Source organism: Plecotus auritus (genome assembly GCF_963455305.1).
Source record: "Plecotus auritus genome assembly, chromosome: 3".
Lineage (NCBI taxonomy): Eukaryota > Metazoa > Chordata > Mammalia > Chiroptera > Vespertilionidae > Plecotus > Plecotus auritus.
The window spans coordinates 205744146-205764636 of NC_137772.1; the positions used below are offsets into that span (position 1 = coordinate 205744146).

The following is a 20491-nucleotide window of genomic DNA, read 5'->3' on the forward strand; positions in this document are numbered from 1 at the left end:
AATGGCCAGATTATTATGATCTCTGAACGCATAATAATCTGGCCACTCAGTGTATATCCTATATAATAAAAGGCTAATATGCAAATTGTCCCCTTGACCAGGAGTTTGACCAGCAGGCAGGCCGGCCAACTGCCCATGTACCCTCCCCCTGGACAGACTGGCCGGACCCCACCTATGCACGAATTCATGCACCGGGCCTCTAACACACACACACACTGAGTGGCCAGATTATTATGCATTCAAAGATAATAATAATCTGGCCACTCAGTGTATATCTATCTCTTTCTTTATATATATATATATATATATATATATATATATATATATATATATATACACACACACACACACACACACACATACACATACACTAGAGGCCTGGTGCACAGATTCGTGCACTGGTGGGGTCCCCTGGTCTGACCTGCACCCTCTCGCGATCTGGGACCCCTTGGGGGATGTCGGACTGCCGGTTTTGGCCTGATCCCCACAGGCCAGGCTGAGGGACCCCACTGGTCCATGAATCCGTGCACCTGGCTGGTTTCAGGCGAGGCTAAGGGACCACACCAGTGCACCAGGCCTCTGGTATGCATATAAGATCTTTGGTTAATCTCCTCCTGCCCTCCTCCCTCCCTCCTTTCCTCTGAGATTCATCAGTCTGTTCCATATTTCCATGCTTGTGCATTGAGTGTCTGCCCCCTGGTGGTCAGTGCATGTTATAGCTACTGGTCAAACGGTCGAACAGTCACTTAGGCTTTTATATATATAAATATTTTTTATTGATTTCAGAGATGAAGGAAGAGGGGGAGAGAGATAGAAACATCAATAATAAGAAAGAATCATTGATCGGCTGCCTTCTGCACGCCCCCCACTGGGGATCAAGCCTGCAAGCTAGGCATGTGCCCTTGACTGGAATCGAACCTGGGAGCCTTCAGTCCGCAGGCCAATGCTTTATCCACCAAGCCAAACCAGCTAGGGCAACCTCTTTCTTTTTTATAGTTGCCTAGCCTTCCATTCTATGGATATACTAATTATTAAACTATTCCCTATTGATGGATATTAACTCTAAAAATTATCTATATTATAAACAATGCTGTAATAAAAAAATCCTTATAGATATATCCTTACTCTTCTGCATAAGTACTCTGTAACAGTACTTTTTAAATTGTAATGTGCATTGGAATTGCCTGAGTATCAGATTAAAATGTGGCTTCTGATCCTGCAAGTGATGCCAGTGCTGCTGATCCACAGAACACACACTGAGTAACATGTCTCCGTGGGATACAGTCTTAGAGGGTACAATTTCTGGTTCAGAGGGTATGTAGTTAACTTTGCCAATCATAATAGGTTGAAAAACAGATATGTCACTATTTTATTTTTTAATATTTATTTTTATTGATTTCAGAGAGGGAGAGGGAGAGAGAGATAGAAACAACAATGATGAGAGAGAATCAGTGATCAGCTGCCTCCTGCATAACCCCCACTGGGGATTGAGCCCGCAACCGAGATACATGCCGTTGACCAGAATTGAACCTGCCACCCTTCAGTTCGAAGGCCGACACTCTAACCACTTAGATATATCAGCCAGGCAAGTTTGCATTTTATAAATAAATATATATATATATATATATATATATATATATATATATATATATATATATATTTATTGATTGATTTCAGAGAGGAAGGGAGAAGGAGAGAGAGATTTAAACATCAATGATGAGAGAGAATCACTAATTGGCTGCCTCCTGCACACCCCCTACTGGGGGTTGAGCCCACAACCTGAGCATGTGCCCTTGACTAGAGTGGAACCTGTGACCCTTCAGTCCTCAGGCTGATGCTCTATCCACTGAAGCAAACTGGCTAGGGCAAGTTTGCATTTTTTATTATTGCTGAGGTTGTTTCTTTTTGTATGTACATGTATTTGTATTTGTTTATATTTATTTTACAAATTGCCTTTTCATGTCCTTTTTCATGTTCCTGCTATGTCATTAATGTCTTAAATCGATTTGTTACTCTTTTTGATTTGGATATTAACTGTGGCAGAAACTGCCTCTTGCCTATATGATATTTATTCTTCCCTTTTTTCTCCTTCATAGAATTGTTTTTAAAAGCTTTATTAATATATAACTAACATACCATAAAATCCACCCATTTAAAATGTACAAGTCAATGGCTTTTAGTATGTTCGGTGTTGTGCAACCATCACCACAATTAAATTTAGAACATTTTCATTACCCCAAAAAGAAGCCCTCTATGCCTTAGCCATCATGTTCCAATCCTCCCTTCCACTCCTGCCCCTGGCAACCACTAATCCCCTTTCGGTCTCTATAGATTTGACTATTTTTTATACTTTATGTAAATGAAATCATACAACACGTGGTCCTTTATGACTGGCTTCTTTCACTTGGCATGTTTTCAAGGTTCATCTAGGTTGTAGTCCATGACAGTATTTCATCTCTTTTAATTGCTGAACAGTATTTCATTGTATGGTTTTTAGTTTTAAATTCATCTGAAATAATTTTTGTGTATAGTGTGAGGTAGGGAAAATGTTAGAAAATGTTTGAAGAACAGATGTCACTATTTTATTTTTTAATATATATTTTTATTGATTTCAGAGAGGGAGAGGGAGAGGGAGAGAGAGAGAGATAGAAACAACAATGATGAGAAAGAATCAGTGATCAGCTGCCTCCTGCACAACCCCCACTGGGGATTGAGCCTGCAACCCAGGTACATGCCCTTGACCAGAATTGAACCTGCCACCCTTCAGTTAGAAGGCTGACACTCTAACCACTTAGATATACCAGCCAGGCAAGTTTGCATTTTAAAAATATATATATACAGAGTACTTATGCAGAAGAGTAAGGATATATCTATTTCTGAACTATTATTTTCCATTGATCTATATATGTCTGGCTATTTCTGCTTTAGTACCACACTGTCTTAGCTATTGATTTTTTCTGTATATCACTCTATATATTAAAGGCTAATATGCAAAGTGTCCCCTTGGGAGTTCAACCGGCAGACTGGGAGTTCGATCGCTCGCTATGAAGTGCACTGACCACCAGGGGGCAGCACGAAACAAAGGAAGGCCCCAGCCAGCAGCCAGAAGGCCCTGATCCTCCCTGATCGCCAACCAGGCCTAGGGACCCTACCCATGCATGAATTTTGTGCACCAGGCCTCTAGTCTATATATATAAAACCCTAATATGCAAATAGACCAAACAGCGGAACAACTGCACAACCAGTCACTGTAACGTGTGCTGACCACCAGGGGGCGCACACAGAACATGGCAGGCATCAACAGCAAGTGGCAGAGCACAGAACATGGCAAGCATCGGCCGCAGCAGGATGGTGGAGCAGGTGAGCGGGGGCGCCAGACCAAGGCAGGGCGCCAGTTGCTGTCATCAGGGCAAGCCTCTGGTGGTTACTAAAAATTCTTTGCTCCTGCATGCTGCAGTCCCACTAGGCGCTTGCACCTGCTGCCGGTACCGGCCTCGCTCGCACCCGCTGCTGGCGCCGGAGTGGCTGCTTGCACCCACTGCTGGTACCGGCGCTGGCACCAATCGTTCAGTGGGTGTGAGCGGTGGCTGTCGGCCCCGATTGCCCCTCAGGGCTTTTCCACCTCCCTCTGTTCCTGAGGGGCGATCGGGGCCAGCAGCCACTGCTTGCACCCACTGCCAGCACCAGCCCTGCTCATACCTGCTGCTGGTACCCAGCGCCGGGTCCCAATCACTCAGTGCCATCAGCGGGTGCAAGCAGTGGCTGCTGGCCCCGATCGCCACTGAGGGCTTCTCCACCTCACCCGCTGATGGTGCTGGCCCTGCTCACACCCACTGCTGGCCCCGGCCCCAATTGCAGGTGTGAGAGGGGCTGGTGCTATCAGCACATGGGAGTGGCGGTGGGAGTGGGGCTGCCAGCAGACAGGGGACCAGGGGCCCTGGCGGGAGGAGCCTGGTGTGGACGTGGAGGATGGGCCGAGACCCGCCCCTGTAGCCTCGAAGCCCACAGTTTTTTTCAAGGTGCACGAATTTGTGCACTGGGCCCCTAGTATAAAATCTATGATAATAAAAGTATAATATGCTAATTAGACCGGACAGCCAAACGACCTTCAGATGTCATTCCAGATGTCCTTCTGGACGAAGCCGCTGTGGTGGGGGCTGAGGCAGAGGCAGTTAGGGGCAATCAGGCAGGCAGGCAGAGTGGTTAGGGGTGATCAGGCAGGCAGACGAGCGGTTAGGAGCCAGCAGTCCTGGATTGTGAGAGGGATGTCCTGGATTGCGAGAGGGTGCAGGCTGGACTGAGGGCCCCCCCCCCACCATGCACGAATTTCGTGCACTGGGCCTCTAGTATAATAATAATAATAATAATAATAATAATAATAATAATCTCTCTATTGGATAGAGAGAAGTGGAGGAGCTCAATAAGTCTTAAGATGCTAAGTTATTAAAATATATAGGAAATGCAGATACATCCAATGGAATGTGATTCATTGAATGGCTGGAAGAATTCAAGGTGGAAGAATCCTAAAGCATAAAGAACAGGAAGCTGAGGATGATAGGGTCTGGAGTAAGAAGGTGGGATAGAGAGGAAAAATCAACAGGACTCAATAACTGAATAGACATAGGGTATGGAGAAGAGAAATATATCCAAGGTTTGGCTGAATCTAGGGTTCCTGGGAAAATAGTTTTGGCAGTGAAAGGAGGGGAGAGTTTTGAACTTAGAGCTGCAGAAGATGATCTTTGGAATTTACTGAGATTACGATGGTAATGGAACATCCATATGGAGGTGTCCAATATACCACTGGAGATGGAGGGCTAGAGCTGAGCCTCAACAGGACTGATCATTTTTCCCCACCATGCCTTCCAGAACTGCAAACCACAGTACTTCCTCCTCCAATGGCTGAGTCTTCTCACATCCTGTGATGGCTATAGGTGGCAATGAGGGACCCAACTGAAAGCAGTCACATTCAGACAGAGAGTTCCTTTTTGCTGCTTTATCATAGGAGCAAGGAACCTTCTTTTTCAGAAGCCTCAGTTACCCTGGGATTTATTTTTATATAAAACTAGTGACCCGGGGCACGAAATTCGTGCACATTTAAATGGGATTAGTTAGAGGAAATAATTTAATATTGCTATTTGCCCTTTCTCTATAATAGAAATGTCAGAGATGAAAGAAAATTAGTAAAATGTATATGAAAACCTTCCTCCTGTCAGAGTCTGGTGCTCACCACGGGACCCAGAGTCAAGTCCCTGCCCACCCACATGCACCTCAAAATCACGTGAGACCCAGACCCGGCTGGCTCACCCCCATTGGGCTAGATGCAGACCCAGCCAGTCCCACCCTTGTCAAGCCCTGCCGGGCAGGGGGCATAGCCTCAGGTACCCTGGCCCGGTGCCAGGATGTGGGGCATGGCCTGAGGTCCCCCAGCCCAGACTGGGATGGGAGGCATGCCTTGAGGTCCTCCATCAAGCCCCACCAGGTGGGGGATATGGCATGAGATCCCCTGTCAAGCCCCACTGGGTGGGGGGCATGGCCTGAGATCTCCCGTCAAGCTCCGTCAGGCAGAGGGGTGCAGCCTCAGGTCCCCATTCAAGCCCCACTAGCAGGAGGAGTGCAACCTCAGGTCCCCTGTAAAGCCCTGCTAGGCGGGGGCGCGGCCTGAGTTCCCCTGACCAAGCACTGGTGGGTGCACCTTGAGGTCCCCCATCAAGCCCTGCTGGGTGGGGGGCACAGCCTGAGGTCCCCTGTCAAGGCCAGCTAGGCAGGGGGGCACAGCCTCAGGTCCCCTGGCCCGGTGCTGGAGCGGGGGCATGGCCTGAGATCCCCTGTCCAGCCCTGCTGGGCAGGGGGTGCGGTCTGAGGTCCCCCAGCCTGCGCTGGGGCAGGGGGAGCAGCCTGAAGTCCCCTAGCCCAGCACCAGGACAGGAAGCGCACCTTGAGGTCCCCAGTCAAGCCCTGCCAGGTGGGGGGCGTGGCCTGAGGTCCCCTGGCCCTGGCACTGGGGCGGGAGTTGCGGCCTGAGGTCCCCCAGCCTGACACCAGGGTGGGGGGCGAGGCCTGAGGTCCCCTCTCAAGCCCCACGGGGGTGGGGGAGGGCTAGCTTCAGGTCCCTGCTGATTGCTTATGAAGGCTCCTTAAGGGAATTTGGCCTCAGCTGTGGGTGCAGCCATCTTTGTGATGGAGTGATGGTCAATTAGCATATTCCCTCTTTATTAGATAGGATAATAAATGTTTTAATACCATTTGGTTAGCATTTCTGTGTCTCAATGGAAAACATCTTGATAACACCTGTTACTTTCTTTGCTTCTCTACCAGCCATAGTTTGCAGCACTTCAACAAGAGGTATGTGTGTACACGTTTCCCATTTTTCACATTCAAACTATACTCTGAAGACTAAATAACATCAATAGCTGGGATGTATTAGTAAATGTTTAACAACAGGCTCTCTCCAGGGAGAACAAAAGCCCTAATTTTTAGTATTTGCTTATTTCTCTGGTGTAAATATTACTATCATGGCTGATTTCAAGCTAGCAATTCATAATATGGTATTTCCATACATGACCATACAGATAAAATAGAGGTAAATAACTTAAAGAGCTTAGATAATAGTAAAATTATTATGGACTGAATTGGGTCCTCCCCAAATCCATATGTTGAAGCTCTAACCCCCACCTGGAATACCTCAGAATGACTGTTTTTGGAGAGTGGGCCTTTAAAAAGATGATTAAGTTAAAATTAGGCTGATCAAGTGGGCCCAAATCCAATCTGACTGGTATCAGTATAAGAAGGAGAAATCTGGACATGGTGTACGTGCATGAAGAAAAAGACTGTGAGGACACAAGATGGTAGCCACCTGCAAGCGAAGGACAGAGACCTCAGAAGAAACTGAACTACCAGCCAGCCAGCCGGCTTGGCTCAGTGCTTGAGCATCAACCTATGAACCAGGAGGTCACTGTTCAATTCTTGGTTGGGGCACATGCTCGGGTTGTGGGATCAATCAATGACTCTATCTCATCATTGATGTTTCTATCTCTCTCTCGCTCTCCCTTCCTCTCTGAAATCAATAAAACATCTCAGTCCAAGGCTTATTCAGCTAACCTACTTTTCTGCTTCTAAGACTCACAGACATCTCAAACTTAACATATCTAAAAACAAATTCTGTATCTTTTCCCCTACCTGCTTTTTTCCAGCATTTCCTATATTACCATTCAGATGTTCAAACCAGAAACCTGGGTCATCCTTGTCATTTTTCTTCCTCAGTGACACCTTTCCCCACTGGCCCCCATTGAATCTACCACCAAGTGTGATCTGTTCTACCTCCAAATGTATCTTGAATCCATCTACTTCTCTCCTTCTTGTGACACACCTCTCTGGCCCAAACTACTGTCACCACTCCCTGGAACTACTACAGTAGCCTCCTGAGTAGTCTTCCTGATTCTACTTTTCTCTCATTCAACTGTCTTCCATGAGCAGCCATAGTGAGCTTTTTCAATTGTTAAGAGAACCCTATATGTTAACCCCCTCAGGCTTTCCTATTGCTCTTAGGATAAAACAGCTACTCATCACCATGGCCTATAGGCAAAGCCCGGCAAGGTCTTTAATGACCTTTGCCATTGGACTTGAGCCACACGAGGGCCACACAGCCCACCTTTCGGTTCCTTCTACCACCAAGCTCCCTCCCTTTTCAGGGCTTTCACTTACACTCTTCTGTGTGTAACTCAGCTAACTCCTGCTCATCCTGCAGATCTCAGATTAACCAGGACCTCCCCAGGCCTTTCCTGGTATCAGTCCAAACAGAATCCCCTCTTACAGTTTCATGCTTTTCCTTGATAGCAGTCAACACAATTTGTCTTTATCTACACCAGGGGTCCTCAAACTTTTTTTTTTTTTAATATATTTTATTGATACTTCACAGAGAGGAAGGGAGAGGGATAGAGAGCTAGAAACATCGATGAGAGAGAAACATCGATCAGCTGCCTCCTGCACACCCCCCACTGGGGATGTGGCCGCAACCAAGGCACATGCCCTTGACCGGAATCGAACCCGGGACCCTTCAGTCCGCAGGCTGATGCTCTATCCACTGAGCCAAACCGGTTTCGGCGGTCCTCAAACTTTTTAAACAGGGGGCCAGTTCACTGTCCCTCAGACCGTTGGAGGGCCAGACTATAGTTTAAAAAAAAACTATGAACAAATTCCTATGCGCACTGCGAGCCCGGGACGAGTCGGCTGCTAAGCAGGACAGGCAGCGGCACCCGGTGGGCCAGATAAATGTCCTCGGCGGGCCGCATGTGGTAGTTTGAGGACCCCTGAATAAAAGAGAAATGTGCAAATTGACAGATTGACCGTACTTCTGTGACACCCACTAGCCAATCAGGAGTGAGTATGCAAATTAACCCAACAAAGATGGAAGGTTAATTTGCATACTCAGGCGTGAAGTGAAGACTGAAGACTGAAGAGGCTTGGCTTCTCTGCTGCGGCTGGAGCAAAGGCCTGGGTCCCTGGTGCTGGAGGAAAACCGGTGCCAGCAGCCAGGGGAAGGAAGGCCTATTGCACGAATCTTCGTGCAACGGGCTTCTAGTATGTATATGAATTTGTGAATCAAATTTATTCCCTTCTAGATGTCATCATGTATTTCTATGTTGGCTTTTCTAACTCCAATAGACCTGAGTTTCACACTGCATTCTACTGCCTGGCACAGTGCATGCCACATGGTAAGTGCTCAATAAATATTTGCTGAATGAATATTAAATGTGCTTTCTAAAAGTAATCAAAGGTACCCTGGCCGGGTGACTCAGTTGGTTGAAGTGTTATCCCATTAACCAAAACATTCCAGGTCAGGGCTCATACCTAGATTTCAGATTTGTGTTTGTTTTATATATATATATATATATATTAAAAAAGAAGGTCAGACTGCAGCTTAGGGAGTGGGCCTAAGCTACAGTCTGGCTTCCCTCTGTGAGAGGCAACCCGGCTGATCAGGGGAAGGTGCTGCTCCCATCAGCTTGCTGCTGCTGCCACTGCCAGCCGCAGCGGCTGCGAGGCCTGAGTCCTGGGCCTCACAGCACAGTGGCTTTGTCCTGATGGGTGTCCAGATGGATATCCTGAAGACATCTGCCCTAATTAGCATATTACCCTTTTATTAGTATAGATTTTTATTGATTTCAGAGAGGAAGGAAGAGGGAGATAGAAACATCAATGATGAGAGAGAATCATTGGTCAGCACTGGGGATCAAGCTGCAGTGTGGGCATGTGCCCTTGACCAGAATCAAACCCAGGACACTTCAGTCCACAGGTGGGTGCTCTAGCCACTGAGCCAAATCGGCTAGGGCTAGGTTTCCGGTTTGATCCGGGTCATATGGAGTATAGGAGGCAAGCGATCGATGTTTCTCATTCTCTCTCCCTTCCTTTCTCTCTAAAATCAATAAAAACATATCCTCAGTGAGGATTATAAAAGTAATCAAAGGTACCATCCCCTCAATTTGGATTTGCCCTTACAGATTAAATACGCTTACTTCCTCCCTCCACTTTGAGAATCACTGATGAGGAGTGAACAAAGGACAAACCAGGGAGACATCCCCAGTTAGGATTCACTAGAAAGAAGTAGATGTCTTAAAGGAAGGTTTCCTTTAGGTGAAAGGAAAACTAAAAAAAAGCTGAAGCAGTATTTTAAAAATTAGCAAGGATAGTCCAGCTGGCTGGCTCAGTGGTTGAATGCCTACCTATGAAACAGGAGGTCAGGGTTAGATTCCCAGTCAGGGCTCAAGTGGTTGCAGGCTCAATCCCCAATGTGGGGCGTGCAGGAGGCAGCTGGTCACTGATTCTCTTTCATTATTGCTGTTTCTATCTCTCTCTCCCTCTCCCTTCCCCTCTGAAATCAATATATATATATATATATATTAGCAAGGAGAAACAAAAGGGTGTTAGATTTGTCAAGTAAGACTCTTGATGACTGGCTGGCTGATTTAGGTGGGCGTGGCAGAGGCATTGGTTGTTGGCAGTGGTGTGCTCTTTGTACCGCCGTTTCTAACCCAACCTGTGTCCCTACTTGCAGCCTCCCTCCTCCAGGGTGAAAAAAGGTCCTCTCCCGCGGAGGGTCCCTAGGCAGAGCTGAAAGCAGAGGGAGATGGGGAAGCAAAGAAAAGGATGGAGGAAAGGAGCCCTTTAAGTGTAGGAAGCACTAGTCCCTTCCACTCCTCTCCGCAGGCCCGTGGCTACAGCTGCCCGTCCTCCGCCTGCTCCGAGGCCTCGCTTCCGCCCTGGGGCCTTTGTTCCAGGACAGAAGCTTCCAGACGCGAACGCCGGCGCCGGAAGGAGGTTGGCCGGGCGGAAGCGGCAGTCCAGGGCAGAGCCCTAGGGTAGGGGCTCCCGGCTCCATCGTGGCCGGTGGGAGAAGCGGGTGGAGAGGAGGCCCCAGCATCGGCCGCGGCCGCTGGGGGGCGCACGAGCCTCTCGGGCCGCAGCCCGCCCACGTGACCGCCCGCCCCTCCGGAGTCAGCGCCCCGCCCGCGCGGTTACCTAACTGGCTTGCGCAGCTTCGGGCGCGGCTGACTTTTTCTGCAGTCGCCAGCTAGTTACCGCCCTTGCGTTTTGCAGAATGGCTTGTCGTTTAACCTTTCCAAGTCTCGGTTGACGAATCTGTAAAAATTGGGATATCTTTGTTGTGAGGTTTAAATGAGATGTGTGGTGTTTCATCACAGACATTTAATGTGAACTCAACAGTACTCATTAAATAGGGTAGAAGGTCGCCCGCCGCCGTTCCTCGGGAGGGTGGGATGGTGGGCTAGACTGTGTTCTCGTGGCACCAGTTCTGGGCCTTTCAGTGTGTGTATCTTGTGAAGCTGACTGTGATTCTAGTGTTTTGTTTTGAAAACAAGATTCTAGTTTTTCTGCGTATAACAGTACCATCTGAAGGCATTCCAACCACATTTACAGCAATCCCTTCCCATGCTGGAAAAAAAGAGCTTACTGACGGAGCGCTGGTGTGCCCATCTCCATGTGGCACATAAATACGACCTCAAGAAATCCACACATGCAATCAAAATTAAACAAACTTGTGAAGCCAGGTCATCAAGTTCTATAACTACTCCAGTGACAGCAAAGTTCATGTGATGACTTTTTTTTTTGTATAGCAAAGATGGAAATTTATTGAAGAACACGTACAGACTCCCACGTGGAGAAGGGGAAAGGGTCCCCTGATAACTCTTTAATGAAGACTGAAAGAGCACTAAATTTATGCCTGGAAAAAAATGAACCAGAAATCTATTACTAACAATGGCAGTATGTGGCCAAAAAAAAAAAAAAAAAAGCGGGGGGGGGGGAGGAGGAAGAAAGCTCTTGGTCTCAAGTCACGGTTCAAACCTCCTGCCAAAGGAGACAGCCTTTGGGTGGAAGGATTTCCCAACCAGCCACAGATGGCATAAGAGTTTTAGAAACCACTTTAACCTCAAAAACGTGCAAACTGTTGGTGAGGCTGTATCTGTGGAGGAACAGGCAGCAAAATCCACCCAGAGCTATTGAAAAGAATTACTGGCCAAAGGGCTATCTTCCAGAATATAATGAACCTGGTATCTTCTAGGAGGAAAATGCCCAGCTGCTTTTGTTTCCAAACGAGATATACAGGGCCCTGGTTTGAAGGTAGCTAATGCCCTTGTGACCACCCCTCCCTCCATCTCTCATGGTGGCAGTGTAGCTCTGTATTTAATAAAGCCCAATATGTTCTACAGGGATTCAGATCCCAGTACCGTAAAAGAAGACAAAATATTTTTGCTTGTACCGTAGAAATCAAATGCAAAGTCCAGGGACTGCAGCACTTTTCCTGAGTTGGTTTTAGAAGTAGACCTGGACCTCAAAGAGAAAGGCCTTGGCTTTAGTGTTGCTGATTGCAGACAGCAGACAGCAGTACCATGCCAAGGTACCACATACTTTATGAGTGTGCTCATAAAGACATCGAAGTCTTCCTCCGTACATCACCCCAGCCTTCACTCTGCTGATCTAAGCTTGATTCACTGCTTCAAAGCCACATCGTGAGGCTGAGATTCCTCCTCAGAGCCATGACTGCTTACCTTAATATGGTAATAAGCTGGAAGAGCTGGAAGTGCTTCAGTATTGCCAGTTGCATCCTTCATATTACACAGACAGGGAACAATCAAGCCTAAAACAGTCCATGCATGTTGGGAAGAATGTGTTTAGGATGTTAAGGATATTTTATTAACAAAGGAATGAAGCTCGCTGTTTCATTGTGGCCTAGCAAGTGGATAGTGGTGGCTTGTGGAAGAAATAGAAGAGCTTCTTCTTTAAAAAAAAAAATTATTTCAGAGAGGAAGGGAGAGTGAGAGAGAGACAGAAACATCAATGCTGAGAGAGAATCATTGATTGGCTGCCTCCTGCATGCAATCCGGGCATGTGCCCTGACCAGGAATTGAACCATGACCTCCTGGTTCATAGGTTGACGCTCAACCACTGAGCAACACTGGCCAGGCTTGAAGAGTTTATTGAGAGCCACAGAGAAACACTAATGAAAACCTTGAGGACCTGGCATAGCGTGCACGCGCCCTCTCCCTTCTCCACCGTTGCTGCTTCTGGTGCTGCTTGTGTGCGCCTTTGGTGCGGACCTGATACCTCTTTGGTGCAGTGGTAGCTGAGGAGACTCCAGCACTGGCCGTGACCAACGAAAAACCCAAGGAAGGAGTTAAGACTGAGAACAGTGATCATATTATTTTGGAGGTGGTAGGGAAGGATGGTTCTGTGGTGCAGTTTAAGATTAAGGGGCATACACCACTTAGTAAACTAATGAAAACCTATTGTGAAGGACAGGGTTTGTCAATGAAGCAGATCAGATTTCGATTTGATTCAATGAAACAGACACACCTGCCCTAGCGGGTATGGCTCAATGGATAGAGCGTTGGCCCAGGGGCTGAAGGGTCCCGGATCAGTTCTGGTCAAGGGCGCGTACCTCTATTGCAGGCTTGATCCCTGGCCCTGGTTGGGCATGTGCCAGGGCCACATGTAGGGGCAACCAATCGATGTGTCTCTCTCACATCAATGTTTCTCTCTCTGTCTCTCCTCCTCCTTCCACTCTCTCTAAAAAAAAAGAAAGAGAACACCTGCACGGTGGGAAATGGAGGATAAAAATACAATTGATGTGTTCTAGCAGCAGACCAGAGGTGTCTACTGAAAAGGGAACCTGCTACTTTACTCCAGAACTCTGTTCTCCAGACCAAGAAGACATTCTCAATTATAAAACTGCAATTTGGTTTCAACACATCTGACTGCTACATATAGTTGTCTCTATTCTTTCATTTTCCCCTTCCCCGTCCCTTTATTGTACATAAAGTAACTGAGGTAGCCCGAACCGGTTTGGCTCAGTGGATAGAGCGTCAGCCTGAGGACTGAAAGGTCCCAGGTTCGATTCTGGTCAAGGGCATGTACCTTGGTTGCGGGCACATCCCCAGTAGGGGGTGTGCAGGAGGCAGCTGATTGATGTTTCTCTCTCATTGATGTCTCTAACTCTCTATCCCTCTCCCTTCCTCTCTGTAAAAAATCAATAAAATATATTTTTTTAAAAAGTAACTGAGGTATGTGCACAAGCATTTGCATTTTAAAAAAATAAAAAAAATAAATGGCCAATGGTATGTTTTGATTGACATCAAATGGAGATGGGTGGAGGGAAAACCTGGTTCTGTGAAAACACCCCCTTTCTCCATTTTGGCATGTTCACTCAGCTCTTATCTTTATATTCCAGTAAGTTATTTTGCTCTCACTGTTTAACAAAAACAAAACAAAACAAAACAAAACAAAGACAACAACATAAAAATCCTTAAATACCTTGTTTGATTGGAGAATTTTAATGTTTTTCATTTATCATTGTAAAATCAAGGACAATTTTATAACTGTTTTGTATGTAGCTGTTACATGTAGGGTAATCTGTCCTTAAATAGGGATAAATTACTCTACAAAAAAAAAAAAAAAGAATCCTAGATATTTTTTTCCTTCAAGTCAAGAGTCTTGTTGTTTAAATAAATTTCTTGTTTAAAATGGAAAAAAAAAAAGCTTGAGGAACTGATAAAATCCCCAAAAGACAAAGATATGATGAACAGGAAGAAAAGACCAGTTCAAATCTACAAGGATATGTTGAAGTGTTCCATACTGCCAAATACCTAAATGACTTATTTCTGAATAAAAGTGCTCTATGGAGAGAAACCTGAAAAAATTACATGTGGCTAAATCTATACATTGTAAATTTTTATAAACCAGCAATTCTGCACATAAGAATACAGAATTCATGAGTGTGCTCATAAAGAGAGATCGATGTTTCACACATTGCACAGCTAATTAGTGGCATAGCTTCACTCACAACCAATAAAATGAGTAGGTCCACCAGAAGACTTGTACAGTATTGTACATAGCTTTCTCTATACTAGCTAAAAACTGGAAATAATTCAAATGCCCATCAAGAGTAGAATAGATACATTGTAGTACATACATACAATGGAATACTGTAAAACACTGAACATAAGGAGCTACTGTTTCATGTAACATGGATGACTCACAGACATAATATTGAGAATAATAAGCCAGATACAAAAGAATACATACTTTATGGTTTCATTGAAGAGAAGGCAAAGCTAATCTATACTGATAGAGGTCAATTAGTAGGGACCTTTAGGGATGGAGTGTTAGGGAAAGGGCAAGAAAGGAGCCTACTGGCTGGAGATACACTTGATCTTGAGGCTGGAAATGGTGGTCACATCCTATCTAATAAAAGTAATATGCAAATTAACCATCACTCCGCTACACCCACCAGCCACGCCCACCAGGAGCGAATATACAAATAAACCCAACTAAGATGGCTATGGCCACAGAGAGCAGGAGGGAGGCTTGGGTTTCCCCAGCAATGGAGGAAGCCAAGCTTTCTGCCTGCCCTTGTCGGCCCAGGCCTCCACTCAAGGCTACAAAGTTTCAATGATAGAAGTTACATAAACCCAAACAGAATGGCGACAGCCATGGAGCTGGAAAGAGCAGGAGGCTAGGGTTGACCCCGGTGATGGAGGAAGCCAAGCTTTCCACACACCCTGGCCGGCCCAGGCCTCTGCTTAAGGCTACAAAGTTTCAATTATAGAAGATACATAAATCCCAATAGAAATGGCTGCCCTCACGGAGCAAGCAGAAGGCTTGGCTCTGCTCCAGGCTACAAAGTTTCAATTGTAGAAGATAAATAAACCCCTGATACCAGGGCCTCCGCTTGGGTCGCCAGGGGGCGTGGCCGGCCTGCAAACCACCACAGGCTCCTCGCCCAGGCCGCCCCATGCCCCAAGGGAACCCCCACCCTGATCCGGGACAAACCAGCTGGCCCCACCTGTGCACCAGGCCTCTATCCTATCTAATAAAAGAGTAATATGCAGATTGACCCTCACTCCAACACACAAGATGGCTGCCACAAGATGGCCAGCAGGGGAGGGCAGTTGGGAGGAACCAGGCCTGCAAGGGAGGGCAGTTGGGAGCGATCAAGCCTGCAGGGGAGGGCAGTTAGGGGTGACCAAGCCAGCAGAGGAGGGAAGTTGGGGGCAACCAGGCCTGCAGGGAAAGGCAGTTGGGAGGGACCCAGGCCTGCAGGGGAGAGCATTTTGGGGGGACCAGGCCTGCAGGGGAGGGCAGTTAGGGGTGACCAGGCCTGCAGGGGAGGGCAGTTAGGGGTGACCAGGCCTGCAGGGGAGGGCAGTTAGGGGTGACCAGGCCTGCAGGGGAGCAGTTAGGCATCAATCAGGCTGGCAGGGGAGTGGTTAGGGGGTGATCAGGCTGGCAGGCAGAAGCGGTTAGGGCAGGGGTGGGCAAACTTTTTGACTCGAGGGCCATAATGGGTTCTTAAACTGGACTGGAGGGCCGGAACAAAAGCATGGATGGAGTGTTTGTGTGAACTAATATAAATTCAAAGTAAAGGAGCGGAGAGGAGAGCAAGAGAACCCTCTGCTCTTTCAGCTCCGAGGGCCAGATAGAACAACTGAACAGGCCGGATCCGGCCCGCGGGCCATAGTTTGCCCATGGCTGAGTTAGGGGCAATCAGGCAGAGGCAGGCAAGTGGTTGGGAGCCAGCAGTCCTGGATTGTGAGAGGGCAGTTGGACATTCCTCGAGGGGTCCCAGATTGGAGAGGATGCAGGCTGGGCTGAGGGACACACACCCCCATGCACGAATTTTGTGCACAGGGCCTCTAGTAACATATAAATATGTAAAAATTCATTGAGCAATTTACAATTAGTGGACTTTACATGTGTTACATATCAATAAAAAATAAAAAGTTAATATTGCTTGTAGCATTATGGAATATTTGAGCTATTATCAATAAATGTTTGAGCAGTTCAAGATTCAGTGGCAACAATTGGCAAATACCATGTTTTATTTTTTTATTTTTTTATTTTTTATATATATTTTATTGATTTTTTACAGAGAGGAAGGGAGAGGGGTAGAGAGTTAGAAACATCGATGAGAGAGAAACATCGATCAGCTGCCTCCTGCACATTCCCTACTGGGGATGTGCCTGCAACCAAGGTACATGCCCTTGACCGGAATCGAACCTGGGACCCTTGAGTCCGCAGGCTGACGCTCTATCCACTGAGCCAAACCGGTTAGGGCAGAATACCATGTTTTAAACAATCAGCTACTTCTCAAGCTGAATTGGAGTTGGCTGTGGTTTAGGCTCGCTTCATCCACTTGGTTATCACACAGGTCCTGCACTATCCACAGTCATTATTTTTATTGTCACACTGGCAAGAATATCCAGGTTGAGTGGATGACAAGTGTTCAGGTTTACATCTTTCTTATTAATATGCTTTTTTTCTCTTTATATATATATATATATATATATATACATTCAGGTTTACATCTTTCTTATTAATATGCTTTTTTTCTCTTTAATTAATATATATATATATATATGCCTAAGCAACCAAACAACTGAACGACTGAACAACAGGTCGACTGGTCACTATGACGAACACTGACCACCAGGGAGAAGATGCTCAATGCAGGAGCTGCCCCCTGGTGGTCAGTGAGCTCCCACAGCGGCAGCAGACGCTGGGCTCAGGACTGTAAAGCGCAGCTGTGGCTGCGTGAGCCTCTCCTGTCTCCACAGCAGTGCTACCGAGCGGCAGCAGGGCCAGGATGAACGGGAGTGGTGCGGTGCCTGGCCCAGGCTCAGGCTCCTCCCCAGCCGCCTGCTGCTTTGTGCACTACTACATCCCTCGGGCAATGTCCGACTGCCTGTTTAAACCCTACATTCCCGGGGGATCCGGCCAAACTCGCAGTTGAACATCCCCCAAGGGGTCCCGGATTGTGAGAGGGTGCAGGCCAGGCTGAGGTACCCCACCGTTGCACGAATCCGTGCACTGGGCCTCTAGTATATTATAAAATTTTGCCCTGGCCAGGTGGCTCAATTTGTTGGATACTCAACTGGTACACAAAAAAGTTGCTGGTTAGATTCCCAGTCAGGGCACAACCTAGGTTGTGGGTTCCATCCCGGGTCAGGGCGCATAGGGAGGCAACAGACGGATGTTTCTCACATCGCACAGCTAATTAGTGGCATAGCTTCATTCACAACCAAGATCTTAACCCTACACTCTCCCAATGAGACCTACAGTTTAGGAATGGATGGACTAGAACAGCATGGAGCCCTATGACACCTACCGCTCAGAGCCGGAAACACAGGGTTCAGAACCTCAGGCTTAGAACGGGCTGACTCACAACTGAATCAGAAAGAGACCTGCCCAGAAACGATGACCCCGAGTCCAGGACCATGGAAATAGAGGTCAGCACAATGGAAGAACCCCCTTGACCCCATGCCCCTCGTACCTAAGGCTCAGGAGTTGGTTGCCCAGGTGGACAGACCCCCAGAGACCCCAAAGCGATGCAAGAGATTAACGGCCCTGGCGGGCCTCCCACGGGGGCGGGGCCTCGAGGCGGGGCGCGACCTGGGGCAGCGACGGGATGACACCCCCGTCCCCCGCCCCGCGAGGGCGCCCGTGGGGCGGGGACTTGGGCGGGGCAAAGCCTGGGGGCGGTGCTTGGAGGCGGAAGCGGCGGCGTTCTGCGCCCAGCGCCTCTCGGTGACTTAACGCCGGGTTCCTCCTCAGGCCCGGCGACCTCCCGGCTTGGGGAGCCCAGCGAGGTTCGGGAGCCACGGGTGACGCGGGCACGGGGCGGGCGAAGGGGACGGCCCCTGGAGAGGCCCGAAGCGGGCGAACTCGCCAGTCTCGGGAGACCGCGACTGATGGGTGAGGGTTGGGCGATGGGCTGAGGAGCTTGGGGGGGACGAAGAGGGAGGAGCGGGGCAGTGGGCAAACGGGTGAAAGGATGGGGCGCATGGGTGAGGAGCCCCCGCCAGGTCCCCCCACTTTACAGTCTCTTCTCTCCCAACTCCTTTCCAGGTCAATCCCGAACCGGAGCGCAACTTGCAGGAGAGAGACGCCCCAGCAAGACCCTTTCGGGGAACCCTCCAGCTCCTCACCCCATGGGCCAGACGGCCCTGGCAGGGGGCAGCAGCAGCTCCCCCGTCCCACAGGCCCTGTACCCCGACCACTCTTGTCCCAAAGGCTTGGAGGAACTGCTCTCTGCTCCTCCTCCTGACCTGGGAACTCAACGGTGCCACGGTTGGAACCCCAAGGACTGCTCAGAGAACATCGAGGTCAAGGAGGGGGGCTTGTGCTTCGAGCGGCGGCCCGTGGCCCAGAGCACTGATGGGGCCCGGGGTAAGAGGGGCTACTCGAGCGGCCTGCACGCCTGGGAAATCAGCTGGCCGCGGGAGCAGAGGGGCACCCACGCCGTGGTGGGTGTGGCCACGGCCCTCGCCCCGCTGCAGGCTGACCACTACGCGGCGCTGCTGGGCAGCAACAGCGAGTCGTGGGGCTGGGACATTGGGCGGGGGAAGCTGTACCATCAGAGCAAGGGGCCCGGGGCCCCCCAATATCCACCCGGACCTCAGGGTGAGCAGCTGGAGGTGCCGGAGAGGCTGCTGGTGATTCTGGACATGGAGGAGGGAACTCTGGGCTACGCTATTGGGGGTACCTACCTGGGGCCAGCCTTCCGCGGACTGAAGGGCAGGACCCTCTACCCAGCAGTAAGCGCTGTCTGGGGCCAGTGCCAGGTCCGCATCAGCTACCTGGGCAAAAGGAGAGGTGAGGCCTGGGGTAGGTGTGGGAGAGTGTTCTGTCACTGGTGGCTGTGGTTTGGGTTGGGAATTCAACGCCTTTACAAGGGTGGAGGGAAGGAGCCTTCATCTAACCTGCTTCCCTACCCCTTACTCAGTGCCAGGAATGGCTAAGGGTCTTCACAGCTCTTACCTCATTTAATCCTCCCAACAGCAATAGAGGTAAAGGTGAGGCTTGGGTATGCAACTTGCTATTCAGTGGTGAGCCCCCAGAATGGAGGGAGGCCCTCCAGGGATTAGGGCTTTACCAGAGCTATCAGCTCCTGGAGCACAGGTGCAAAGGGTTAAATGGGTACTGGGCTAGGTGTACAATTTCAAAAGGAAGAGGACAGGCAGTGCCAGGCACCCAGGGTGTGTACTAGATTCCCTGGGCTCGGACCTGTGACACGTACATGCCTACTTCCTCAGTCAAACCCCAGGAAGAAGCCACTGGGCCCTCCCTCCCCCCACCTGGAAGGAGAGCAGTATGGGCAGGGTTTGGGGTGGAGCTGAAGGGGAAGGACCTCCTTGGGGAACCAATGGGGCCTGGCTTTAGAGCTGATGGAATTCAACTGTTCTCTGCAGTTGTATTAGCAGAGGCTGGGCACCTCTCCTCCCATCACCCACGGTGAGCTGCTTAGTGGAGGGCTATCCTTCCTTTCACCTCATCAGCCCCATTCCCAAGGCCTCTCTGGAACCAAAGCCCGGGCCAGCTCCACCCCTGTCAGAGCCACCTCGCCCTGTTGCTTAGAGGGCCTTAGCTAGAGCTTCACCCCCAGCTCTGACTGGGGGTGTGTGTTGCCTTCGACCCCGAGAGCAGATGCAGAACTTCAGGGTGCATTAGATCTCTCAACCAAGGTAGGAGCAGGAGTGGAAGGGAACCCTGTAATTTGAGGATGTCTAACTGGTGGCTGCACCCCTACTTACCTTCCCCTCCTTCTCTCTCCCAGCGGAGCCACACTCCCTTCTGCACCTGAGCCGCCTGTGCGTGCGCCAAGCTCTGGGGGCTACCCGGCTGGGCCAGGTATCTGCTCTGCCCTTGCCCCCTGCCATGAAGCGCTACCTGCTCTACCAGTGACCCTGTGATACCACAGATTTGGGGGCATAGATGCTACCCCTCCCCAGGGGTACTGCTGGCTTGACCAGCTACTTAAAACCAGTGAGGCTGGACCCCTAGCCCCAACCCAAGCTCTGGGGAGCTGAACAGCCCGGGCCACCCAGCGGGTGAAGAGAAGGAGCTGTTATTCAAGGCTGTGGCGCCTGGTACACAAGACAGTTTTTTCCCAAGTAAAAATAATGAGACCTGCTGTTGTAAA

General features: G+C 49.0%; 1 protein-coding gene across 4 annotated transcripts; it reads left to right on the forward strand.

The window, feature by feature from the left end:
* Window positions 1–8622: 8622 nt before the first annotated feature.
* Window positions 8623–20488, forward strand: SPSB2 (splA/ryanodine receptor domain and SOCS box containing 2). 4 transcript variants are annotated; one of them, XM_080658967.1, is made up of 4 exons: window positions 17631–17798; window positions 18124–18264; window positions 18418–19164; window positions 20126–20488. In XM_080658967.1, exons 2-4 carry the CDS (start codon window positions 18261–18263, stop codon window positions 20251–20253), a joined length of 879 nt encoding a protein of 292 aa, XP_080515093.1. In that variant the 5' UTR covers window positions 17631–17798; window positions 18124–18260; the 3' UTR covers window positions 20254–20488. The 4 variants fall into 4 exon arrangements, with proteins under 4 accessions (XP_080515091.1, XP_080515093.1, XP_080515094.1 ...); XM_080658965.1 differs by lacking the exons at window positions 17631–17798; window positions 18124–18264 and adding an exon at window positions 8623–8711; XM_080658968.1 differs by lacking the exon at window positions 17631–17798 and having other exon boundaries at window positions 18035–18158.
* The last annotated feature ends 3 nt before the right edge of the window (window positions 20489–20491 follow it).

What these genes read in the sequence shown, in the direction of transcription:
- SPSB2 (XM_080658965.1), top strand. Translation starts at nt 8,627, where the DNA reads ATGTATTTCTATGTTGGCTTTTCTAACTCCAATAGACCTGAGTTTCAC. An exon ending in GGCACAGTGCATGCCACATG is followed by an intron (nt 8,712 to 18,417) that starts GTAAGTGCTCAA and finishes ACTCCTTTCCAG; the next exon opens with GTCAATCCCGAACCGGAGCG. An exon ending in CTACCTGGGCAAAAGGAGAG is followed by an intron (nt 19,165 to 20,125) that starts GTGAGGCCTGGG and finishes TCTCTCTCCCAG; the next exon opens with CGGAGCCACACTCCCTTCTG.